Below are 25,739 nucleotides of genomic sequence, written 5' to 3'. Positions count from 1 at the left end.
AAAATCAATTCAGAGATGTTAACTATTGTGAACATCTCCCCAGGGTTCAGACATTCACCCGTATTGAGGACATTTTCTTCTCAGATTCAGAATCTGTACAAAGTATGACGAGTCAGAAGCTAATCGCTTCCTACCGAATCGCAGTACAAATGCTGGGCTGTATCTTGACTTAAAAAAATATCAGTGACTTCGATAATACATCAGCAGAGACATCCCCAGTTCTGGCCTTGTTTTAGGCATTGTCATTCTTAGCAGTGGCTGGTTGAATGCTGCAGAAGCCTTGGATTTGATCCATCTCTATATAGAAACCAAATCTAATATTCCCACAAAGGACTCACAGTCATCCTCCTCAACATTAGAGTCCTTGGTTTTGTTCAATAAGGCCCTCACTGATCCTATCATTGCTGTGTGGCAGAAGCCAGTTTGGGGCTCAGCAGGCCATACACTGATTGCCAGACACCACAGCCCTTCTAGAGGTTATCTCTTTTTCTATTCCTCCACCTGTCGTCAGAATGTCTTTTTGTCCATGCATAGTTTTTCAACCAAATTAAGAATACAAGAGGTTCTAGAGCTTTCAATTGTTTTGCTTCTAGGCATCTGGCCTTCTGAACTGTTAAGTCGCCAGCCTATTAGCTGGTAAGTTCATGCTTTGGGGAAATTGGGAAAACTTGGATACCAGTTTTCTGGACCATAAGATGAAACCTTTTTGTGATCTTTGTAACAGTGTGTGTCAAAACAAGCCTTAAAATGTGCTATTACATCCGTGGACACCATTGCTTAATTTATGATTACTACTATTAGTGTTTACATGATGGATTGTGTCCCAGTGGATTTTCTGGAGATCCACAGGCTACAGTCATGGACCTACCCTTTGATTGTGAGTGACAATTTGGCGAGAAGGCCAACTGCTTCTTGGAAAGTTTTGAAAAGAGCAAGTCAGCAGCTTGTACCCTAGGCCAAGCCTCCTCTGCATAGCAGTTCCACCAACAATACTGCGAGGGACAGTTTGTTTTTGGACTACACAATCGTGACCAAGGCAGCTGTCTCAGCCTTTCCAAACTGTAGAGCAGTGAAGTCCCCCCTTTCGAGACAGTAGTGGATCTAAGAGACACCATCAACAGCATCACTATATCCTTTCACCACTCACAGCTGGTAGCTCTGCAGCTTCCAGACCCATTTGACTCTCCCCAACACATCTTTCGATAGCAGAAAGGGTCTAACAACTTGTCATCAATTAAGAGGTGATCTCTTCATTTTTTTAAATTGATTTATTGTAATGTAACAAAACACACTTAACATACACACATTCTGAACGTTGCATCAAAGTTATACATTGGCACACCTATAACCAAGAAATCACAGTAATGAACATATTTAGCAGGGGCAGTGCCATGAATTGCATCAGAGGTTAATTCAGAAATATCATGCTGCAACAACTATGACTATTCTATATATGAATAAAACTCTTACTCATCCCTTTGAGTTACACACGCATTTAATGTGATGGGTGGCTGCCCTTATTAATTGTATTTTACTTTAGAGTGCTCTGTCAGAAGTCTAGCAAACTATCTGTTTAGTGTGCCGCAGATATTTCTTGGTACCAAGGAAGAAAGTAGAAGTCCTGAGTACTCATCGAGCTGTTTGTTGCTGTTTGTGAGGTCTTCAATCTATTTATCTTGGGTGGGCACAGATCTGCATCCCCAGTGACTAGAAATCTGTAATTTAGTTAGCGGCAGTGCCAATTCTGTTCCAAACCCTAGGATCCTATGTAATAGGGTAGTCTATCATTTCTGTGATTTCCCTAGTGATCATTCATGAGTACTCACTAATTTGAGGCCATCTGCATGCCAAGTACTTAAAATCTGCATTTACAGTCTTACATCTTGAACATGAAGCATCTTCCCTGAGGTCTATACGCATCAGACTGACCAGAATAGGGTAGATTCTGTGGAAGAATTTGAAGTGTATAATGCATAATCTGACATTGAGCTGGTTTCAGCAATAGTGGTAAGCCCAGTCTGTTTTTGATAAGCTATCTAATGTGAGATTCTATTTGTCCCATGAGATTTGTTTAAAATTTGGGGCCTCGTTCAGCATGGATTTAGTTTTTCATGTGACAAGGCCTTTATGAGTTTTGGTGGTAAGTAAAAGTGTTTGCATTGAAAATAAGGGGGTCCTAGTGAAAATATAGGAAAGGCGTTCTTTAAAAAAAACCCATTTATTATGTGATATAAAAATGTGTTTGCAGCTGAATGAAGGTGTCCTCAGGGACTATATCCCCAGGTTTGACCGAATTGAGTTTGTGTAATATGCACATATATTGCTTTTTACATATCTTGCATGGCTGCTGACCGTGTAATGGTAAGGTAAATAGACATTTTTTAACCTGATTCTGAAGTGTAGTATCTTCCCTAGCAGTACAGGTGTGAGTTGACAGTATTGATTTCCAAACTCCTGTTTGACATATTTGTATTCAGCATGGATTTAAGCATGGTTGGTGTTGCACTATCTTCCTCAATCGCCATGTGTGGCAACAAAAGTGACTAGAAATATCAATAATGGGTGTTTTGTGCTTGAGCTCAAAGATAGTACAGCTCCAAATTTGGAGCTGCAAATCAGCCTGATCGCATGGGAAGGTAAGTACTTCCATTTAAAGCGGAACGTTAAAACAATTTTTGGCAAAACAGCAAATGTCAGTGCCAATGCTTGTTCTCTCTAGCCAGTCGGAGAGAACTGTCCCCGAGATAGGTGAATATAGGTGGTGCAGGCGTTCCCAGGGGATACCTGTGCATCACAGAGCGATGCACCTGTCTCACCTCAAACAAGTGGGAAAAGTAATCTTGTTCAAATAATGAGGTTTGCTTAGGATTCTAGTTAAGGCGTATTTGTGGACGCCGTTACATCAAGGATCCAAAGACTGTTGTACCTGGATCTTGCCTCTAAGCCTTTGTTTTTAGATTTGATCAGGTACAAGACCTTCTCCATGTTCGGGAACTTTTTGTTCTTTTCCTGCATGCCATTCTCCATGTCAAAGATGCGTTGTTCTGTCATGTACAAACAAAATTCCAGTTTGTCCATTTTAGAGTTCATAAACTCTGTTCCATAAGTGGGCATTTCAGTTTTACTGTCAGTGGATGAGAAGCTTGGTTGCATCACTTTGCATCACATCTTCAGTTCCGTCTTCCTTTACTTGATTCGCCACAGCCCACCCTCTCGCCCATGCTGTCCACATCTGCAATCCTTTAACTGTGTTGGGGCTTGCATGACAGGTTGAAATGCTTGTTATCATTTTTACCAATCAGTGTGCATAGGTGAGACTCCAAGCAACAAAGTGCGACTCCATTGTGAGTACAGTTTCCATAAGGATGCTCCTAGGCTGCTTTAACAAGTATTGTGACCTGTGAGTAGGCCAGTGGCCTGGAGATTATATAAAGACATGTTTTTTGCAGTTATCAACCTTGGGGGTCGAGGGGGCATTTAATGTTGTAGGATGGGTAGGGCGCCACCACCCCCATGGCCTGCTTATAAGGACATCTATTTATATGGCTTGCTCCTACAAAATGTTCCACCTTGGCTCCTTTTCACTTGTAATGAGTGGCAGTTTGTAGGGGCCAATAGTTGCTGTCTGCCTGTGAGTGCAGTTTGAATACTCCACAAACAGATGGCAGGACATTGATCTACAAAGAATGGTTTTGGGGGAGCATATGTAGCTGTTAATAAAGTGCAGTGGCGTGGATGCACTTATGTAAGATGCAGCATAAATCCAGCCTTCCCTGTACAAAACCAGTGGGGAAGGCACATGAAGATACATCAAAACCTTGTAAAGTAAATTTAGAGGCTAGTGTAAATGCTGACGCACCCCACTACACACCCATTGTTACCCATGGAAGGGTTAATGGCTCTCTGGAAGTGGGCTACAGCTACATTGGGGACATTAATAACTATAGACTTCTATGAGGTGAGTGAGACTGGCAACATGCTTGCCCATGATTCTTTGCCCACTCCCCCAGTTACAAACCGATATGCCGCGTCTCTAGGGCCCTAGTCTGATCAGCAGGGGCGTAGCTTGATCTGTAAGATCGGGGTGATCTTCAACTTTCCCAGCAATCACACTGTCCTATAATGTAAAAATACTTTATACGGGGAGATGTATGAGAGGAGCTTAAGGGGCAGTGGAAAGGAAGAGGAATGCAGGATATTAGGAGGACTAAGTGAGGGAAAACACAGTATTTTGTAAACTTACCAACATTTTTTTGTAGACTTTCAGAACAGGTAAAGGGAGAGAGTTGTGTGTATATTTGTGTGTATGTGAACTTTAGTGGTGAAAAGCAACTCGCCATACCTGACTGAAAACGCCTTTACCCAACTATTTACCAGAAAATACATTTATGAGGGGGGGGGGTTAACACCCAAGCAGCCCCTGAAGCTGCTCCCCTACTGATCAGGGTCCACATGTGATTGACTGTGGGAGAACCACACCACCCCCACAGTCAACCACATGTGGCACCCTAGGCTGCGAGGTCAGTATAGCACGTTAGCAGAAACTGCAGGGACCTCACAAACAGGGATCCAAGGCCCCAGTGCCAGAGCAGCAACAGCTGCATCAGAATAGTGCTCACTACATGGATGGCTCAGGTCCGCAGTGCATAGTCTCAGGAGACCGTTGCAGGCAAGATTTCATTCTCAGAACAGTGCTGTACACATGGACTGAGTCACAGACCTGAAAAATAGCACTGCTGGTCAAGGATGATGATGGATTCTTTTCTGACTTCTGGAAAGGCCCACTACGGCTTGGCTATCTTGGAGTCTGGCATGCTGCCCTCCTGTCCCTACTACCCCACCTGCAAGGTGATCTCGACAGACCACTCAGGTCATCCAGCTGATTGTCAATGATATCCATTCCCATTCTGTCCTGCCCTGCAGATAATCCCCCCTACCATCAGAGGGTGCTCTGCAGCTCACACCTCAGTTCTAGAGGAGGTCCTTTCTTAGTGGACAAGTGGGATGAAAGGGCACAGAGAGATGATGCTGCTGCACGAGAGGGACATGGACTTTTATTTTACTCGCTTTACTCTTTGCTTGACAAGAAGGATTGAGTCATGCCCTGCATCTCTTCCTTCTGAGCTTGTTCATCCAACAAGACAAATTCTTGGTGCTGTCACCGTGCCAAGTCCTGTTGGCATTAAACCTTGGAGATAGTTGGTGCCCCTAAACCTCTAGGACACCTACATTTATATGCCATTTCTCCCTGTCCGCAGGAAGCCTCTCAACTCAAGTATAGATGTTTTCAGTGCACTGGTAGATGAATCCCCCTTGGTCTTGATGACTACTCCTTCAGCTCCAAACAGACTCTGGCTACTGTGGTCAAGTATGCCTCACTCACTGGAGAGGTCATCTGTGTGAAATGACATATGGGCCTTTAGTCTGTTTTGGAATAGCACATGTGTATGAATGTATTTGAGCAACAGGTGCTCCATATTATTCCTTCCGTTTCACCTGTTGTATCAACAAACAGGGTGCTGTGGAGGCGCAGACCGTATGTTATGAAGTGGGTGAATAAGCAGAAAATCTTCCTGGTTATGGCTGATCTTGCTGATCCCTCAGTGTGAGAGCATATGTTCAGTTTTTTCTTTCAGAAGGACCATGAATGGGAGCTAAACCACAAAGTAATTGAGTGGATGTTCTCCAGATTGGGATTTAGATTTGTGAATAGCTTAACAATGGTCAAAACATAGTGTTCTGTTTTGTTCCAGACACTTTACTCTGGAACGTTCCCTGGGGCATGCCTTCCATTTCAGCTTGTCTCAGGGGTACAGCTGTTACTGTTTGCTCAAGACTGGCTCGAAGGATCTGGTATACGATCAGTTGACACTAAACATCCGGCCTCCTCTTCCTTTCCCTGTACATTGACCCTGATCATACAGTAAGAAGTACCCCAGCCCACAGAAGATAATGACGACTATGCTCCTGCTGCTGCAGCAGCACATGTTGGAATTCAGCCAGCCAGCTAGAGAGCTTTTAAGTTCCTCATAAGATCACAGATTTCATCTTGGTAGACAATTTTATCAAATGCTGTATGAAAGCCACTGGAGCACGTTTGGTCAGTGGAGTGAGTCAGAAGATGTTGCTTTGTTTAGATCTCACCTGTCTGACGTCATGAGGTTTACATTGGCCATTGCCAATCTGGTGATGACTACAGTTAAAGGCTACCTGGCAGAGGAATTGGAATCTTGTTTGCATTTCATATTAGCGGGTGCACTGTTGCCTAGTTTGCATTCATAATCTAAAATGTTTTGATGCCAATTACTTTAGCAATTACTGCTTATGGAGTCTGAAATCTTTTGGCTCTATGTTCGTCCACCTTTCACAGTTTTCTACCAGGTAAATTGAACACTGTAATTGCCCATACTTGCCATAGGTGTTTGGTGTATTTTTGTTTGAGCCAATCTGTCACCCTTCCATCGTTCCCCTCCTTTGGCTCCAACAAAGCAGAAACTGCTCCATGGAGTAGACCCCAGACGTGCTGCGCTGATCTACACTAACTACATGTAACAGAATAGGATTGATGACCATCTTTGTGTGGCATTCGTGGATCTAAATTTGGCAAGATGGTGACCAATCTTGCCATTTCACATTGGGTCATTCTCTGTATCACAAAGTTCTTTGCCCTTTCAAGAAAGTTTCTCCAGAAAGAAATCATGCTCACTCTGCAAGGGCTGTGGCTGCTTTGATGTTTCTTTCAGAGACATCCGGTTGGCAACTTCTAGCATGCAGCTATGTGTTCATCATTCAGTCCTGTGCTAAGTACTGCTGCCACACGTCTCAGGCACAGAGTAACAGGTGGTTTGCATGAGTTGTGTTGCATGTTTTTGTGGGTTAACTAGCACTGATCAGTCCCACTTCCCAGAGAGGTAGTGATTTCTGTCCATTTAAAAGGTGAAGAATCTGCGGTAAAACCTAAGCATCAGGAAAAAAATTACCTGCCTTAAATAACAATAATGCTGGTGGCTATGTAATTTACCCACTCATTGCTGCCATCCTTTTCCACAATGAGATTGTGCCTTGATTAATAAGATCCCAACATATGGGAGTATGTTATGTGCTGTCTCTATTCCTATTGTGACTTTATCAGTTCCTCTCCACATGCCTCACTTGGTGTGAAAAAGTAACAGGAACTGACAGCCAGCAGGCTGATGTGCGAATAATGTACTCTAACGTCTTATCCAAAGATGGGGGTCATGAATGAGCCACCTGACAGTCTTGGAAAGTTATTTCTGAGGGTAAAAAGTTTGACAGACCAGTCTGAAGCCTTGTAAGCAATGCTCAACAGGTGAAGAGTCTGCAAAAGGATTAAGGATCCACCTATAGTATTGTTACCAAAGATAAGTAACTTTTCTTCTCGTCATTTGACCTTAGATGTCTAATCATGGTGAATGTTTCAAGCAGTACATTCGGAGCACTTAGAGTTATTCAAAGTAGACGGACCAAATCATGTAGGAGGGTTGACAAATTATGTCGAAAGAAAAGCAAATCAAATGGCGTAGACACCCACTTTCTTTGTCTGTATTATTTCATTATTTTGTCACGTTAACACACATTAATAAACTCTGTGCAAACTCTTCACTTTATCAGAACCAGTACAATAATTCTCAGCTAAATGGTGACCAGTTAACTTGTGCAAACGGTCATCGACTATGAAGTACCATTTGTGGTGCTTTTTTGTTTTAGTGACCTTTCACCAGTTAAGGTTAAAAACAACTTTTCTACCACCGTAGGTAGATTGGCCACTGGTATGGATCATTGCGTGGGCCTGGAACACCTGGTATGCATGGCCAGGGGATGCCCACAGAAGCATTACAAAGTTTGAAAGGACTGGGCGGGACACGGGGCTAAACCTGGGACCATGACCATCTCGACCATGGTCTTTGGTGGGGGTGGGAGGAGGCGGGGTGTTTGATTGATTGCTTGTGGTATTGCTTGATATTTAATGCCTTTTGTTTTGCCTCAAGTGGGGGTGAACCTGCGCTGCTCAATATGTGGCATGGCAAGGTGTATTATGGAGATTCCCTTTTATTTAACTGCTGGCTCTGTATCAAGCGTGTGTGTATTGTGTGGTAAAAATCAATAAAAATGATTTTCCTTTTTTTTTTTTTTAAGTTTTCTAAAATGTGCCAGTTATTCAAGAGATGGATTAATTATGTCAGGAGTACTGCAACTACAAAACTGTATAATGTCACTGCCCCGGAGTAAAGCCTTAACCAATGACATAAAGCTTGGTTACAGACTTTATAAGTGATCAAGTGGACCAGTTTATTTTCTCTTGCAGGGTGTAATACAAATCCCACATAGATGTTTCTTCCAGGAATTTTCATTTGAACCTCAAAGGCTGATGAGGTCTTCATTTGCTAAGATGGGCCACCTCTTTGGTGCCACAGACTTTCTCCACAATCCGCTCTGGAAGCCACTGATGGGTTTCATCTTCAATAGCCAATAAGACTATTGAGCAAGAAGAGAATGCACAAGGCACAATTCTTTTCTGAATCTGGGACTCATTTTTGTGGTGGAAAGATGTGGAATTAGTATGCAATTAACTGTAGATTCTGATACGTTTTCAGAGGCGGCTCGTTAGTCGACAACCCTAAACTCTCTGAATATTTGTAATCTATCAGTTAATTATACATGCACTCTTTAATCACCAAGATGAGCACCCTCTATTGTGTAAATTAGAAGATTAAGGAACAGTGCATGTGTTATCATAGAATAAACTCCTTTTTTCTACAACCAAGTTTGGAGACTTAATCAGCAACCAGTGGCCAACAACAGCTGTTGATCCTTGCTGGACAAGATTTGTGGTTAGGAGCCTGCAGAATGCTATTTAAACCTTCAGGCTGGTCTTGAGCTGAGAACTTGTGAGACAGAGAATATCTGCTGCACATAGCTTTAGGCAGGGGGATGTGGGGCGCAGAGCCTCTCTTACCACAATGCCCTGCATGCAAACAAGCAGATGGGAGGGACAACCCCCTCTGTGTAGGCCTTTGGCCATGCAAATTGGAGGTTGGGGGCAAACCCTGTGCACAAACTGTGGGTGCCCACCAACCACTGCGCCCATGGCAGAGTGCCTCAATGGCTGCCTAGATTTAACGAATGCCCACGTCTGTTTGAAATTTCTATGAATTGTCTCAATAGGACAGATGTTACAGTTTTCCAGTCTGCTATTCTGACTATTCATGTGCCAGTGATATTTTAAAAACTTGCTCAAATGAGTTGCATTGACTCTGAGCACGAACATTGGATGACCATATAACTAGATGATAGTATCTTACTGTTCCATTAATCTCTTTTTCATAATACCAGTAATCCTTTGCAGGATTTGTGCTTCTTTGAAAATCGGTTAAAGGCTTTTGTCTCAGTTGAACATTCGGGGTTCAGCAATAGTCACCATCCTGATTTTAAGTTTCCTTGTCTGAAAGTCTGTTCTATCAAGGTAGGAATCAGATTAACTCCTTCAAAGTATGATTTCAGTCGGGAATAGTCCACGTTGTCTGATAGACTCATCATCCACAACTTTCTGGAATCACACGTTTGCCATGCACTACAGAGACTAAACGTTTAACACATGAAGAGGATTGGTATGCTTGAAGAGGGGTGTGCCTTTTTGGAGTTCCCTAGAAAACATGATAATTGCTTACCAGTGGGACAGGCTGAGGAGGTCAATGTAGGGGAGCATTGACAAAGGCTTCTGCCACTTCATTAATTAAGATATCCATTATGGTGGAGTTCTTGCCAGGGTGAGAAATGAGATAGTTTATTGATATTTTAATCACTTGGCAGAGCATAGTGATCTGGTGTGATTTGAGTAATGAAAGAGTTGTGGGTATTTGTGAGACTGATCTTTTTCCCTGCTGTATGAAACTGTTAAAATGTGGCAAAGTTAGATGCATTTCTACAGGAACGGGGTCAGAAGATGAGCTCTGGTGTTCCTCCTTTCATAAGGCATCCCAGGGTGTTGGCACATAACTGGTGGCCAATAGTGCAGTGCGTAAGCATGGTTTACAAGTATTCTATAACTTGCCACTGATTTATGTTTATTCAAGTTTTATATTATGTAAATCATCAGCTGACAACATCAGACTCGTTTCCTGTCTAATTGAATACGTTAGTAAGAAGGATTTCTCTACAGCTATATTTATGTGAGACATAGATAGCCCTTGAAATCTATGCTAGTTTATGGGCTTTTTTTAGTGCTGTCCACCTTGGACCTCACTTTATCAGAGTTATTTCTTTATAAAACTGTCTAAATTAAATGCCAAGAACTAATGCAGTTCTCACATATTTCTTTACTCTCAAGAGAGAAACTCTGCACGGCTGCCTCCTTTTCTCTTTTATTCATATTGTCCATGAATCTTTGCTTTCAAATTATTCATAGTTTTCTGGTTACTTAATACTTATAAATCAGTAATAAAATTCATAAATGTACAGTGTATCAGGGTTATAGTAAAGAAGTCTGATTATTGATGTCACACAGACTCTCTGAAATTCCTGGATTTAATCTTTGTAAGTGATGTAGATGAAATACTAGCAAAAAAACTTATTTCAAAAAGATAAGATCACCACAAAATAGTTGCTTAAGTATCTGATTTAGTGAGTGGCTACTAATACTATCAAATGACTGTTGAGCAAGTGATACATTATCTTTTGCAAATGTTGACCTTTCAATTCTGTGAATTGTATTTTTTCACAATCTTATACTAACCCTTATAGGAATTTCTACAGCCATCAGCATCCCTTCTTAGGAAGACATGGGTCACAGTAGATCCTTGATAGTTTACTGAACTCTCAGCTGCCTCAATGGCTTGATGTAATAGTGACGTTGTCATCCTAATTGATCTGTAGCATATATCACACATTGTAGCACATACCTTACTATTCCATCATCTTTAATAAACAATAGTAAAACTGAGGCTACTCCTACTTCTCTAAATTTAAGATTGACTTGCTGTTGAGGAATGATATATATATATTGGGTTGAAGGTAAAGCTATGTCTTGGGATGAGAGGGAGTATTCAGGTGTGAGTCTTATTTCTCAGCTGGCTAATCAGTGTCCCAAAATGTGTGCGCATCTCCAAAATGAAAACCGGTCTACAAAATGAGAAATCTCATACATTTTTTTAATTTGGAGTGTCCGCTGTAAAGAAAAGAAATGTTATTGGATTACAATACTGTAGGAGGGTGGGGGGGGGGGAAATGTGCTTATAGTTCTGTTAAATCTCTCAGGCACATTTTGATAGAAGCAACTACAGATAAATGGAAGTCTGATCGCCCCCAAACATAATGTTCTCCAATAGTGAAGCAATTGTTATGAATTAGGGAAGCTACTTTTAAATAAAAAATTGCATTAAAATTGGGCAGTCTTGTTTAATGATTATCTGTAGAGCTTCTTGGACTCCATATGAAATTTATAAAATGGGTTTGTTCCCTTCACCCTCTTGTTGGTGCTTCCAAGTGAAACGGTGATTTTATCAGTACGTTATAAGCCTCTAACATCTTGTTATTCATTTTGAATTTTATGGCATTTCACTGCCAACACCCTGCTATTGGATCCAGTCGTGGCTTTGACTTGCCTCACAGGAAGCAAACAGATAAACTTTGATATAAACAGTGGGCTTGAATGATGAATGATTGTTTGATGGCATTGCTGGATTTAGAAGCTTTCTATCGAAATGGAGACCTGTATAGAACACCACTGATGAATATACTCAGCCGACTAAACTACCCAGAGTTCTCATTCTGTTGTTCTAGGATTGTTTTTTAAATTTGTCTAACTTGGGATAACCTTTTGCCTGTTGTTAGTGGTATTTTTATTTGCCTGTTCTTGATCAGGTTCCTACTTTTTACTCCCATTTCTGCTGTTTCTCTTCATACATGTTTTAATCTTTTGTTATATGTTGCTCTTAGTGTTGCTAGAGACCTTTTATCTTCTCTGCCTCATGGGATAGCAGAACGTATACCATGAAATTGTTTACATCTTAAACATATTAATCATATGTTATGGACAACAACTTGCACAATTATACAGTCTTTGGACTGTTAATGTTTTTTAACTTGTGCTATATTCATAAATTGATTGTTGGAAGATAGTTAATCTTGGCTTAATCATATTAATAATGCTGTGCTTGACTTGGTTTTGTCCCAGGATGTGCCTTGGAATTGACAGCTATATGTGTTGTGGACTTATGAATTGCATGTTTCCATAATGCTGGAAGCTTGTCCACCAAAGCAGTACCCATCTTGTTTGGTGCTACTCACTGACTCTTCCTCTGCATTTATGAGAAAGGATGCACTAATGCTAGTAGGGCTTTGGTCAGGAGCAATGACTTTCTTCAAATGCTCCCTTTACAAACTGCATCACCTTTGCTGGTCTCAACGAGTCACTGTTAGACCTGGCATCCTTGGCATGGTTTCCCCTAGCTTTTTTGCCTTCAGGCCTCCTGTTTTTCTGACCTTGTTTTTGTTGGCTGTCTTTAGGACTCTGGACACTTTACCAATGTTAACCAGTGCTAAAGTGCATGTGCTCCCTGCTTAAAACATGGCAACATTGGCTCGTCCACAATTGGCATATTTAATGTACTTGTATCTCCCTAGTAAAGTGCACTCCAGTCACCTTTTCTTGCTGGCACACCCTCCGCCAACTACGCAAAATCTTCAAATGGATCCCGGACGACTGCAGCAAGATAGTCACCCACCCCTATTCACAAGCATGCTCAACTATGGCAACGCACTCTATGCATGCACCACGACAAAGAACATCAGGAAACTACAATTCATCCAAAATGCCACTGCCAGACTCATCCTGAACCTCCCCCGCCAGGAACACATCTCCCAACACCTTACACTCCTCCATTGGCTCCCAGTGGAGAAGCAAATCAACTTCAAACTACTTACCCACACCAACGAGGCCCTTCACAACATCGGACCGGCCCACCGGAATCAGCACATATCATTCCGTAACCCCGCTGGACTCCTCCGATCTGCCCAGCAAGCACTAGCCACCATTTCACGTATCCGGAAAACCACTGCCGAGGAAGATCTTACACTTACCTCACAGCTAAGAGCTGGAACAACCTACCCATGCACCTCAGACAAAGCCCATCACTCACCATCTTCAGGAAACACCTCCAGACATGGATCTTCGAATGAGGCTCAGACTCACCACCACCTCCTTGAGACCCTAACATGTGATTAGCTGCGCTTTCTAAAAACTGATTGATTGATTGACTAATAGTGCCATCCACTTCAGTAGCTCTTCAAACATGCCTCAGACCTGCCACTCCAGAGCCTGTCTGTGCAGTTTTAAACTGCCTTGGCAACCTGACAAGTTAACCCTTGTGCCAGGCCCAAACTTTGCTTTCTAATTCATACATGTAAGCCACTCCTAAGATAGACCCTAGACAGCCCAAAGACGGGGTGCAGTGTATTTAAATAGTAGGACATGTACTTGTAAGATTTACATGTCCTAGTAGCGAAAAACTCTTAAATTCATTTTTCACTACTACCGCGCAATCCCATAGGATAACATTAGGGTTAACTTATTACATTTTATGAATGTAATTTTCCATTGGGAAAAGATGGGATCCCCATGTTTGGTGTCTGTAATCACAATTTAAAATCAAAATTTGTGGTGAAAATGCCCCCTTTAGAAAGTTGGTATTTTCTTGCTTTACCCATCTGGTGCCCTTTGCACTTATTGGCGGGTTACAGCAGGGCTCCTGTGCATTCCCTCTAGACAGCCACACACAAAGGGATCTTAGTGTGTATGAAGGGATTCCACATACTGATGGGCAGTCCTGGGTAGAATGGGCAGGAGGAGCTAACACACCTGATAGGACTGTGTCCTGATCCCACACAATGGGTTTCATAACCCCCTGTAGTGAGTTTGGAGCCAGGGAAGGAAGGGCAGGGACTCTGTGCACTTCAAAGGTCTCTCTTTGAAGTGTTCCCCACTTCAGAGGCACTACTGGGTATAAGAAATGGACATAAGACGCCACCAACTCAATACACTTGTGGACATGTGAATACTCTGCTAGGAAGCAGATCTGCTGAAGGGACTGTCACCTTACTGGAAGCCTCCTGTGCTGGCCTACTGCCCTCCTTGCCTGGTAGTAAGAAGGACTGGATATGAATCTGTCCAACCCAGAACCAAAGTGACTCCAGGGGCTTGCTGTAATTCCTCCAGTTCTTCTGAAATCTCTGGGACATCAAAGACTTCTCTTCATCCTGCAACAGCTCCTGAACTTTGCTTGATGCAAGTCTTGCCCTGTCAAGTGCTGATAATCAAGTCCTTTGGCATTTGGAAATGGGTGTAAAGTGCTGCAACTGCCAGAACCTGTGCATTGATGATATTACACCGATCAGAACCAGTGAATCGATATCGACACATCAGCGCTGCTGCGTGGATTCAGATTACCGTCAGAACATCTCCACCTATGTGAGGATTGGAAGCACCACATTTGCCAACTGACACTCATTGCCGTCGTTCCTGACACATCTTTAACTTTGCTCTGCTTGGATTTAATGCATCACCTATGTCTGCAAGATCCATGCTGACGCATCGTCCCCTTTGCCCCTGACATCTTGCCCTTGATGTCGACACAACTCCCTATTTTGCTACTTTTTTCAGCGGCCCAATTCTGGACCCGGTATCTGACCCACACCCCAATGTGGTCGGCCTGACCTTTCAGATTAGATCCGGTGTAGCGCTACCAGATAGCCCCAGTTGTCGCTTTATGCTTTTAAGCACTACATATAGGTTCCTTCTTTAAAAATTGACATTTCGACTTCTACCTCTTAGATTTGTGTTGTTTTGGTCTTGGTTTGTTCATGAAATTAAGATATATTTTTCTAACCAGGTGTGGTATATTTTTGTGTGGTGTTTTCACTGCTTTACTGTTTGAATTGTTGCTCTAATACTTTACACTTTGCCTCTTAAGCCTGACTGATTTGTGCAAAGGTACCAGGGGGCGAGCACAGGTTAATTTAGTGTGTGTATCTAATTTACCATGTCTAGGATTATGGTTACTGATTGGGCTTCTTTCAAATGCTCCCTTTCCAAATTGCATCTCCTTTCCTAGTCTCTTCTAGACACTGTTAGGCCTGGTATCTTTGGCGTGGGTTCCCCTGACTTTTTTTGCCTTCAGGCCTCCTGTTTTGCTGAACTTGTTTGTGCTGGCTTTAGGACTCTGGGCACTTATCACTGCTAACCAGTGCTAAAGTAAATGTGCTCTCTGCTTACAACATGGCAACGTTGGCTCATCCACAATTGCATATTTAATTTACTTATAAATCCCTAGTAAGGTGCACTGCTTGTGCCCAGGCCCTGTAAATTAAGTGCTACTAGTAGGCCTGCAGCACGAATTGTGCCACCCACTTAAGTAGCCTTTTAAACATGTCTCAGGCCTGCCACTGCAGAGCCTCTGTGTGCAGTTTTAAACCGCCAGTTCGAAAAGGCAAGTTAACCCTTGTGCCAGGCCCAAACCTTCCTTTTTAATAAATACATATAATGCTCTGCCAACATACCCCTGCCCAGCAGAAATTAAATTTTTATCAGATTCCAATGACTACCGAACACAGCAAAATCAAACTGCCACTCCCCGCTGCTTAAATGCACACATCCTGCATCACAGGATCCATGCAGCCTGTAGACTCACAGGGGATCTTTTTTTCCTAATTGCTTTTAGGAGAAGAGGCATCAAACTAGAATTCAGATCACAGTCCTCTGAGATTGCAAAGACAAATGAGGGGAATTTGCTCCTTTGGAAAAGTGTGCTGCTTTATTTTAAGACCTTCACCTGCCATTTAAATCCATACCAGTCTGTGCATAGACTCCTGACCACGTTCTGCCCAGCTCGAACAACAATGGGCCCAGTAAATCCTGTCTGGTTTGCAAAATTTCCCCTATTCCAGACGCACACTCTTGACACACACTCTTGGCACACATCGATCAACACACATCCTGGACACATTGAACTACTTGGGTATTTTTCTTTGACTCTGACCAATGCAGCCAACAGACAACTGGTTAGATCTTAGGTCTGCCAAGCCAGCAGAAAAAGATGCCACCCACGCTTCCTAATGCCAAACCCTCCTTATTCATTTATTTTATAAAGATAGTATTGTAAAGCAATTAATAGGCTTTATAAACGTTGGAGTTCTATAAATAAAGCTTGAAGTGGAGTACAAAGTAATGAGGAAACCAGTTGTTTGGATAAAGACAGTTGGCAACATAATTGATTCAGAAAACACAGAAAACGGTTAGTGATTGTACAAATTCAGATAAAGTGTACAATGACTGGCAGTTGGAGGAACAGATGATACAGTCATGTGGCTTGTTCATGTGGTAAAGAGTGGGGCAAAGAATGACTGCCAGGGCCTTCTCATGTCGGGGGTGATAATGCAATTTCTACACTGGATTTTGAGTATGAGCTTCCCTGTTAGATAGTGCTATGGACTTTTGGAGTTTCAGGGAGTATGTGCCTTCAGAGTTCTTGATTGACCATGTTGTTATAGGACATTTATCATTTGGGCAATATTACCCTTTGACAGGTTGCAGCCACCAAACACTCTTTGGCATGAATTAGGTCTTTGAGTGATTTAATTTTAATATTTGTGTTTCTCAAATCAGAGATGTTACGTACCGGGTTATGCTATTTTAGACTCTTATTGGTGGTAAATGGTTTCATTTTTTTAATCCGTCTCAATTGTCATTGATCTCCTTTCACAATGTTTTTAAAATGCTCATTCATACGTAATCTGTCATCAAGGATGAATCCTAAGGAGTTTACGTTTAACCCACGTTTGACAAACGTAGTCGAGAAGTAAGGAATGTGGTCAAGGATGGCTTTATAGGCAGAGATACATGGGTAATGGAAATTTGTATGAGGAGAGGATGGAGATTCAGGGAATTTCATTGCTTTTCAAACAAAATCAGAGCAAGTAAAGAAAGGAAATTCTGCTTCAATCCCATCTCATTCAAATGAAACCAGAATAGCTGAATGTGAATGTAGAAAGAGTAAGTTAATCATCCTTCAGTTTCTAAGTAACATTAGCCCTTCCAAGGAAATGGTTCATTTTCCCCTCCTGCTGACTGAAATGAAGGTGGCTAAAATAGATGATGTGAAATGCAAAAGTGAGGATGAGATAATCCACCGCTGGTAGGAGTAAAACATCATTTTTGAGGACCCCTACGGAGTCATATGAATGTTTGATCACAGCTCTCAAATAATTCAGATTTAGCAGAGATAAAAACCTTGTGCAATGTATAACATTTGCTTAAAGTTTGCTGAAAGTGATTTTTATTCAAATGAAGATGACGTGAGATAAGCCAAAAGTTTGTATTCAGAATCGATAAAAAGTTTGAAAAGTGGGTGGGGAAGAGTAGGAGACTGGATTTCTGTTCAGAACTGTCGTGGACTGAAATAATCTGGTCACATTTATTTGTGTGTTTCCGTTTATCAGGGTTTACCAAGTAAACCTGTCTGTAATGACAGGATGGGATAAATGACAGAGTGCTTTTGTCTTTAAATATCAAAAGCAAATGTAAAGGCGTATCAGTATTTACTGGTCAAAACAGAATGACGAAATTGTAAATTAATTGTAAAAATATTGAGGATTTTAAATAATGCTGAGAAATAAGATATCAGTGATTATCTTTCCTAAACCCCTTCGCGGCCAGACCTTTTCACCCTCTGGCGGCAAATCTTTTTTGGGCTATTTGGGGTAGTTTGCGATCAGGCCCTCGTAAATTTTTGGTCCACATAAGCTACCCACGCCAAATTTGCATCCTTCTTTTTTCCCAACATCCCCGGGATTCTAGAGGTACCCAGAGTTTGTGGGTTCCCCTGGAGGAGACCAAGAAATTAGCCAAAATAGAGCTAAAATTTCGTTTTTTAAACATTCATGGGAAAAAGGGCTGCAGAAGACAGCATGCATTTCTTTTCCCTAAAAATGGCATCTACAAAGCGTTTGCGGTGCTAAAATCACCAGCTTTCAGGAACTGGCCGACTTGAATCAGAAAACCACATGTTACACCACATTTTTGGCACTTTGCTGGGACATACCCCATTTTTACTATTTTTTATGCTTTCAGCCTTCTTCCAGTTAGTGACAGAAATGGGTGTGAAACCAATGTTAAATCCCGGACAGTTAACATTTCTGAAAAGAAGGCAAAATTCTGAATTTAGCAAGGGGTTATTTGTCAAGAATTTCCAAACAAAGTAACAGCTAAAAATATATATATATATATATTGAAATTGAGGTGAAAAAAAAGCCATTTCTGTCCACGTTTTCTTCTATAACTTTTCCCCAACTATGGCAAATTTTTGAAGGCAATATATTGTTACGTCTGCTGGACTCTTCTGGTTGCGGGGATATTTTGGGCTTGTAGGTTCAGCAAGAACTGTAGGCACCCAGAGCCAATAAATGAGCTGCACCTTGCAATTGTTTTTTTGTTGTATACCGGGTATACAGCAATTCATTTGGTGAAATCTAAAGAGTGAAATATAGATATCAAGGAAACCTTTGTATTTCCAGAATGGGTACAAGATAAGGTGTTGAGAAGCAGTGTTTATTTACACATCTCTGAATTCCGGAGTCCCTATACTAGCTTGTGAATTACAGGACATTTCTCAAATAGATGTCTTTTTTAAACACTGTCTTACATTCGGGAGGAAAAAATGTAGAGAAAGACAAGCGACAATAACACTTATCTTCTATTCTGTGTTCCCCCAAGTCTCTCCCGATAAAAATGGTACCTCACTTGTGTGGGTAGGCCTGGTGCCCGCGACAGGAAATGCCCCAAATCACAACAGGGACACACCACATTTTTCCACAAAAACTGACCTGTTTTTTGCAAAGTGCCTACCTGTGGATTTTGGCCTCTAGCTCAGCAAGCACCTAGGGACACCTAGCAAACCTGTACATTTTTGAAAACTCGACACCTAGGGTATTCAGAATGGGTGACTGGTGGGGCTCCCACCAAGTTCTGTTACCCAGAATCCTTTGCAAACCTCAAAATTTGACCAAAGAAAATTACTTTTTCCTCGCATTTTGGTGATAGAAAGTTCCTTCCACCCTGCATTCCCCCAAATCTCCCGATAAAAATGGTACCTCACTTGTGTTGGTAGGCCTAGTGCCCGCGACAGGAAACGCCCCAAAATGCAACATGGACACATCAGCATTTTCAGTAACAAAACTACCTACACTACTTGTTTTTTCGGGGGTTGGGGCGGAGGTACCTGCATTTTTGGTCCTGAGCTCAGCAGCCATACAGGTAAAGCTACCAAACCCAGACATTTCTGAAAACTAGACACCCAAGGGAGTCCAGGGAGGTGTGATTTGCGTGGATCCCCCAATGTTTTCTTACCCAGAATCCTCATCAAACCTTAAATTTAGCTAAACAAAACACACATTTCCCCCCCCCCCTTTCTGTATGGAATCCTACCACCCAATGTTCCCCTCAGTCTCCTGATTAAAAAATTATACCTCACTTGTGTAGGTGGGATAAGTGCCTGTGAGAGGGAAGAGCCAAAAACATGTTGAAATTGAGAGAGAAGCAGGGCTGGTCCAAAAGGGCAGTTTGGGAGAAAAAAACGTTTTCAGGCTGACAATGAGGCAGAATTGTTATCGGTATAGATGCGACAATGCTAGGTGATAGGAATGTTGTGGATTCCTGCAGATTCCGGAAGGTTCCATCACGAAAATGTGGTGAAAATGTGTGATTTCAAGCAAAGTTGGCGGTTTGCAGGGCATTGTGGGTAAGAAAATGGTGCGGGGTGCATGTGAAGCACACCACCCTGGACTCACCCAGATGTTTAGTTTTCTGATGTGTCTAGGTCTCCTAGAGTTTTCTAGATAACAGCGTCCCAAAGTCCAAAAAGTGCAGCCCTCACCATTCCAAGTTGGACGATGTTGAGAGTTAGCCAAGCTCTCATGGCCCAAATGTAAAACCAAAATCCAAAATAATCAAATGTCCTCTTGCTTGTCATTGGGGTAAGATCTTTTAGTGTGCAGGAGGAGAGCTTAAAGACTGTTACCCCCTTCAGTTGGAGTAGGGGCATAACCTTGGCCTACTGGTTGGTAGCCACCACCCCAATATATATATATATATTTTTTTTTATTCCCTGGCATCGAGTAGGCTTTCTGTCGGAACCCCCCCCCCCCCCCCCCCCCCCCCCCCCCCCAGTTAGTGGATTGGGGGTAATTGCCCCATCTGCCCACCGGTGAGCAAAACAACTTTGTCCCCATTTATTTGGGGTGGGGGAATAGCCATACCCCCACCCTCTTTTTTTGAAAAATAATTCTGCCCTGGTGTCTAGTGGCCTTTCTGCACCTCCCCTTGGGGCAAATTAGCCTTATGAAAATAGGCCGAACTGCTCCCAGGAGGGCAGAAATGGCCATCAGTAATGTGCCCCAATGGGGAGCGACCCTTGCCCAAGTGGCTGCCCCCCTAAACAGAAAACACACACACACCAATCCCTGGTGCCTAAGTGTTTTCTGCCCCCCTTGGGCACAGATGGGCCTATTAGAAATAGGCCAATCTGCCCCGGGAGGAGGGGGGGGGGGCAGAAATGGCCTAAAATAAATTTTGCCCCCATGGGGAGCGACACTTGCGTAAGGGGTTGCTCCCCTTGCGTGAAATTGGTGCAAAAAAAAAAAAAAACTGGTGTCTAACGGTTTCTGCCCCCCTTGGGGGCCCATTGGCCTAAGAAAAATAGACTGATCTGCCTCAAAGGTGGGCAGAAATGACCTAAAATAAAATTTCCCCCAGGGGAGCCACCTGTGCGTGAAATGGTTGCACATAAAACAATCCCTCGTGTCTAGTGGTTTGTGCCCCCCTTGGGGGGCCATTGACCTAATAAAAATAGGCTGATCTGCTCCCAAGGGAGGTAATTTATTATAAGGCAGAAATGGCCTTATAATAAATTGCCCCCCTTTTGGGAGCGACTCTTGGCAAGGGGCCGCTCCCCTTCTTTGTTTTCCTAGGGTAAAAAAAATCTCTGTTGTCTAGTGGGCAATCCTGAAGCACGATCGCTATGTGATCATGCTGCAGGAATGCCCAGAGAGGCATGAAAAGGAAAGGAAAAGCCTCTCCTTTCCTTTTCATGCCTCCTACACCTCCCCTGCCCCCATACAGAGGAGAAACTAATCAGCATGGCTTCCAGCGCGATGGAAGCAACCTCCGAGGTCAGATTGGGATTGCACGCTAACATCATCAGACGTCACCGGGGAAGGTTGGGGAGTGGATGGGGGAGCGATTTCCCCCATCCCTACCCAGGGTGGGGTGTGGGAGGTAGGCGCAGGGGTTAGCGCAGCTCATCCCCCAACAATTCCCCAACCATGGCCGGGGGCAGGATGTAACAGTTACGTCCTCGGCACCCGAGTGGTGCAGCCGAGGAAATAACTGATACGCCAAGGATACCCAAGGGGTTAATCAATTGAGGGAACAGCAGATAGCAACATAATTGAAATTAGCCAGTTGTGTTCCTGATTTTCAGTTTGGCGGAAAGGGCATTCTGGAGCATAATTGGCAGATCATCCTGTTGCGAACATGATTACCTGCTTGCTCCATTTTGAGTGAGGCAGATAGTTTGTTTTCTATTGTAGTTCCCCCACCAGCTTTGCCGTTACAAACCCTACAGTGATGATGGCTGGCAAAAGGAAGTTTTGGTGCAACTTGATTGTTTTAGGTTTGATTTTTTTTTTTGTTTGCTGACCTAGAGAGGTTTAGCAGTAAACAATGATTATTAGGTGTGGGGTGTGTGGCTATGTTGAGAGCAGTAGATTAGGAAAGGATCAGGGTGTCTGTCTTGTAAGAGGATTTCACCAGCAGATTTAAAAAAATGTATTCAGTTGTTGAAAATGTCTGCAGTGTTATCGGAAAAGCCTTTAACAAGGTAAGTGCTTCAAAGTTTTTGGATAAGATTTGTGTGTGGTGCATCATTTTTAGCCAATATTTAGACATTGAACAAGCAAGCAGTCAGAGTTTACAATATAATTGTGTAAAAGTGTTGTAAGGTTTTCTTATAAATATACAAATTTCAGGGTATATGCCTATGTTTTGCTGTCAAATATGGGCATTTAGACAGAAGTATTTTTAAGTTGTACCTGCTTTAAGTAATTATTCTGTGCCTCCCTTAATTCGTCTGCATTCAGTTTATAATACATTTATGAGCTTTGCCCTCCACGCTTTATTTCCAAAGAATATAGACCATTTAATCACATAATTACCCTTCTTTCCAAGTCTGTTAGGGGAATCGAATGAAGTAGAACTACTTTTGCCTGAAGATACAGTACGCCTCTTAACAGCTTTTGAGAAGCATATTTGAATGTGTTGTGTTTTCAGTGCACACACTTATATAGTCTTTATTAATCTTCTCCTGTTCTCATTACAGTTGACCACAGTCGAATTAAGCTACGCCAGGGTGAAAATGACTACATCAATGCAAGTTTGATAAAAATGGAAGAGGCTCAAAGGAGTTACATCCTTACCCAGGTAAAACTACACACGTTGATGATCACTGTTGATAATCTGATATTCGCTGTGCTGTTCTTTCGGGAAAGTCAATGTAAAAAGGTTTTCCTTTTAATAATGTAATAATAAAGTTGTTCTGGGTCAGGAAGTAAAATACAATTGAATGTTTATACATGAAGAATGATGAACAATATTCTGGAATATATTTAAATACCCGTATCTTATTGTCATACTTTATTGCCAAACCTTGTTACTAGGTAGCTAAGAACTTTACACAGCATTGTAGTCCGTTAATGCCTGATTTTTTTTTTTCACTAGCATCCAAGTTATTGTGGCAGATGAACCATTCGCGACTACCTCTCTGCCTTTATGGTCCGAGGGGCGTGAACTGTTTATCTACCACACTGTGTGAGAAATTCTTTTAGTGCAAGCAGCAGGAAGATTTGTTTTCTTTTTAAAAAGTCTCAACGCAAGGGGACAGCTTTCCTCTCCTCCTAGGATTTTTTTTTTTTCATCAGCATGAGGTGTGCAGCGCAAAAGTGAATCTTGTTGGCCCCAAATGCCAACTAGCTTTGGAAAATCCTATGGGTTGCACCCATGCTAGAGCTATTGGCTCTGCCAATCTCTTAACCGTGTAGAAAGCAGTGCATCTGTTGTGCAGCATGGCTAAACATTAGAGAAAAAGCAATATACTGTCTCATTGCTTTTTTTTTCTTATGGTGAATGGGAGAGGGTAACGTGGACAATGAGAGGGAGGGTGAGAGGTAACAGGCAACACGTACAATGGACTGGAGGGAACAAACAACACCGACAGCAGTAGTTAGAAACAAGCATTTGCAATGCCAGTCGGTCTCGGCAATGCAAGAACTATTGGATTTGTCATTTGGGTAATGTCTTTTAGCCATGTTATGTAGAAGCGTGGGCTATAAAGTGACATTTATAGTTTTCACGTAATATATATTGTGTACATTTCTGTGACATGTTCGCTTTACACAACCTTACATACATTACATAAATGCAATTAGAATACAACAAGAAATACACTAGCCCTCACCGGGCATAAAGCTTTTCAAGGCCCAAATTTGTATTCATACATTAGTCCCATTTGGAGGTCATGAAATGAAACTAAAATAAAGAGGTTTTATAGGTGCAGGATCTGAATTCAAGTTGTACAAATGGCATTCAAAGACGTACATAAAGGTAAATATTCAGAGCTGGACAAGATTTTAAGAAATTTCTCACTTACTATGCCAGACATGAGAGCGAGGGTTTATGTGTCAGAACTGGGCTTAACTTAGAGACATGATGGCATTGAGCAGAGAAGTGGCTGAGCAGCTGCAATTATACAAAGGCAGTCTTTTCATTTCCACACTCTGATATCATCTAAAGAGCAAGATCTGGTTAACAGGATACAAAAAAGGAAAAGCAAATCTACATTTAGAAGATATCCCAAATAAGAGTCCCTGGGAATATGATGTTGTGGGTTAAAACCTGCTCTTGATGAGGGTGTCACACGTAACACTAGGGCCTCCTGGCGATTTCTCATCCCAGAGATTCTGTGAAATCCGTTGATCAACACTGAAGAGCTTCAAAAGAAAAGAGAACTGACATGTTCTCTTTGCACAACAATTTGTAATTATAAAGACAAAGCACACTCTTGCTTTATGGAAGTTTCAGTAGAGAGAGATGTACTTTCTTTCCTACTGTTACCCTAAATCAGTTTTGAAATTAAGCATTCCAGTAACTTAAGAAATGGCTCTGATAAGTAACAGAGTATTGGACCAATAGGGCAACAATCTTAAGGGTGTCACATTATTATACAACTCTATGATTGTGGCAGTCGATCTCAGAATTCCATACACTGTGTGCAGCATCTGTCTGATTGTGAATGTCCACTCATAGACCATTTAAGGAACACAACTGGCTCTCAGTGTAGAATGAGCTCCGCTACGATACTGCAGCCATAACAGTTACAAACAATGAGCAAATTTTGTTGTAATTAGTCACTCTGTTTGTAAATACATTAAGGAAAAAGGGTCTTGTAAATTATGAAAAACAGGATTGCCTCTCGTTATGCTGACAGTAGAGCAGTGTTGGTGTTTGGAATGAATGTGAGCCCAAACAAACAAGCTGGGATGTGATGATTGGACCACACAAATACATGAATCCAGTTATTCAGTTCAGTAATAGCGCAAAAAGGCGGACTGGTTTGCACAGAGGTGCTGCACACCGCTGTTCTTCCAGACAGACCGCACTAGAAGAACACAGTATATCTATCTTAGTGCTAATAAACTGTATTGCACACAGTGGCCGCTAGGTCCACTTTAATGTATCGGTTTACTATATGCTCTGCTCACAATACTTAGGGTGCACATGTTTCCCTCATGTCACACAATACTGTTGTGGGTCCTTTACAGTTGCGAACATGCAAACAGACTGCATCGCACAGATGTGAACAATAAACATGGAGGAATCAATTGGACACTCCTTCAAATACAAATGTTATACTTGTTAATGAACAGGGCCAGGCACACAAGAAGGAATCAATTACGATTTTAAACTCTGGCCCAACCTGACGTAGTATTCATGTCTGTCTCGCCCATGTTATATTCTAGAAATGTTTACCCTGTGCAACAACACCTACAGGGTGTTGTGAACTTTTGGGATACACTTGTGAAACTGCAAACCACAACTTACGCCTCCACTACAGAATAGAAGGAAGCCAGAATTGGCTGTACCTTGTGGGCTTTGTGGAATTCCAGTTCTGACATAAACGTTCAGAATTTGAGGGGCAGGAGGAGAAGACGGGGGGGTCTAATGAGCAAGTAATGCAGTGGGTGTGAAGCGTGACGGAGACAAGGGAGATGGTACAGTGGGAGTAGAGGGGGGAAGCAGGGGAGGGCTCAGTGGGTGCGAAGCAATGGGGGTGGGATGAAGAGTGGCGGGAGATAGAAACAGCGGTATCCGTAGAAGGGACTGTAGTGTAAATTAGAAGCACAATACAGTAAGAAAGATAAGCACATAAAAAAACCTTATTTACGTAGGAACAGAGTGAGGAACAAACAGGAACGACAGAGCCGGATCCAGCCACACGCCCTGGGAGAGTCCATGATCACGGGCATCCTTGACCCTTTCAAAAGAAGTTCGCTCACACTGCTCCTGCTCTCTCAAGCAACAAGCTTGTCACACACACCGTAAACAAAAGAAGGACAAA

The 25,739-nt window shown here is 42.3% G+C and overlaps 1 protein-coding gene across 1 annotated transcript in view; it reads left to right on the top strand.

Annotated features, from left to right (window-relative positions):
- Positions 1–25,739, top strand: part of PTPN1 (protein tyrosine phosphatase non-receptor type 1) — a 368,861-nt gene that overhangs the window by 174,220 nt on the left and 168,902 nt on the right. Inside the window, exon 3 of the mRNA XM_069243648.1 lies at positions 22,446–22,546. Coding sequence (XP_069099749.1) covers positions 22,446–22,546 — 101 coding nt within the window. The remainder of the gene's footprint in view (positions 1–22,445; positions 22,547–25,739) is intronic.

This window comes from Pleurodeles waltl, chromosome 7 (assembly GCF_031143425.1).
Source record: "Pleurodeles waltl isolate 20211129_DDA chromosome 7, aPleWal1.hap1.20221129, whole genome shotgun sequence".
Lineage (NCBI taxonomy): Eukaryota > Metazoa > Chordata > Amphibia > Caudata > Salamandridae > Pleurodeles > Pleurodeles waltl.
The sequence above is the reverse complement of the archived record's forward strand: the minus strand, read 5'-3'. Positions and strand labels throughout refer to the sequence as shown.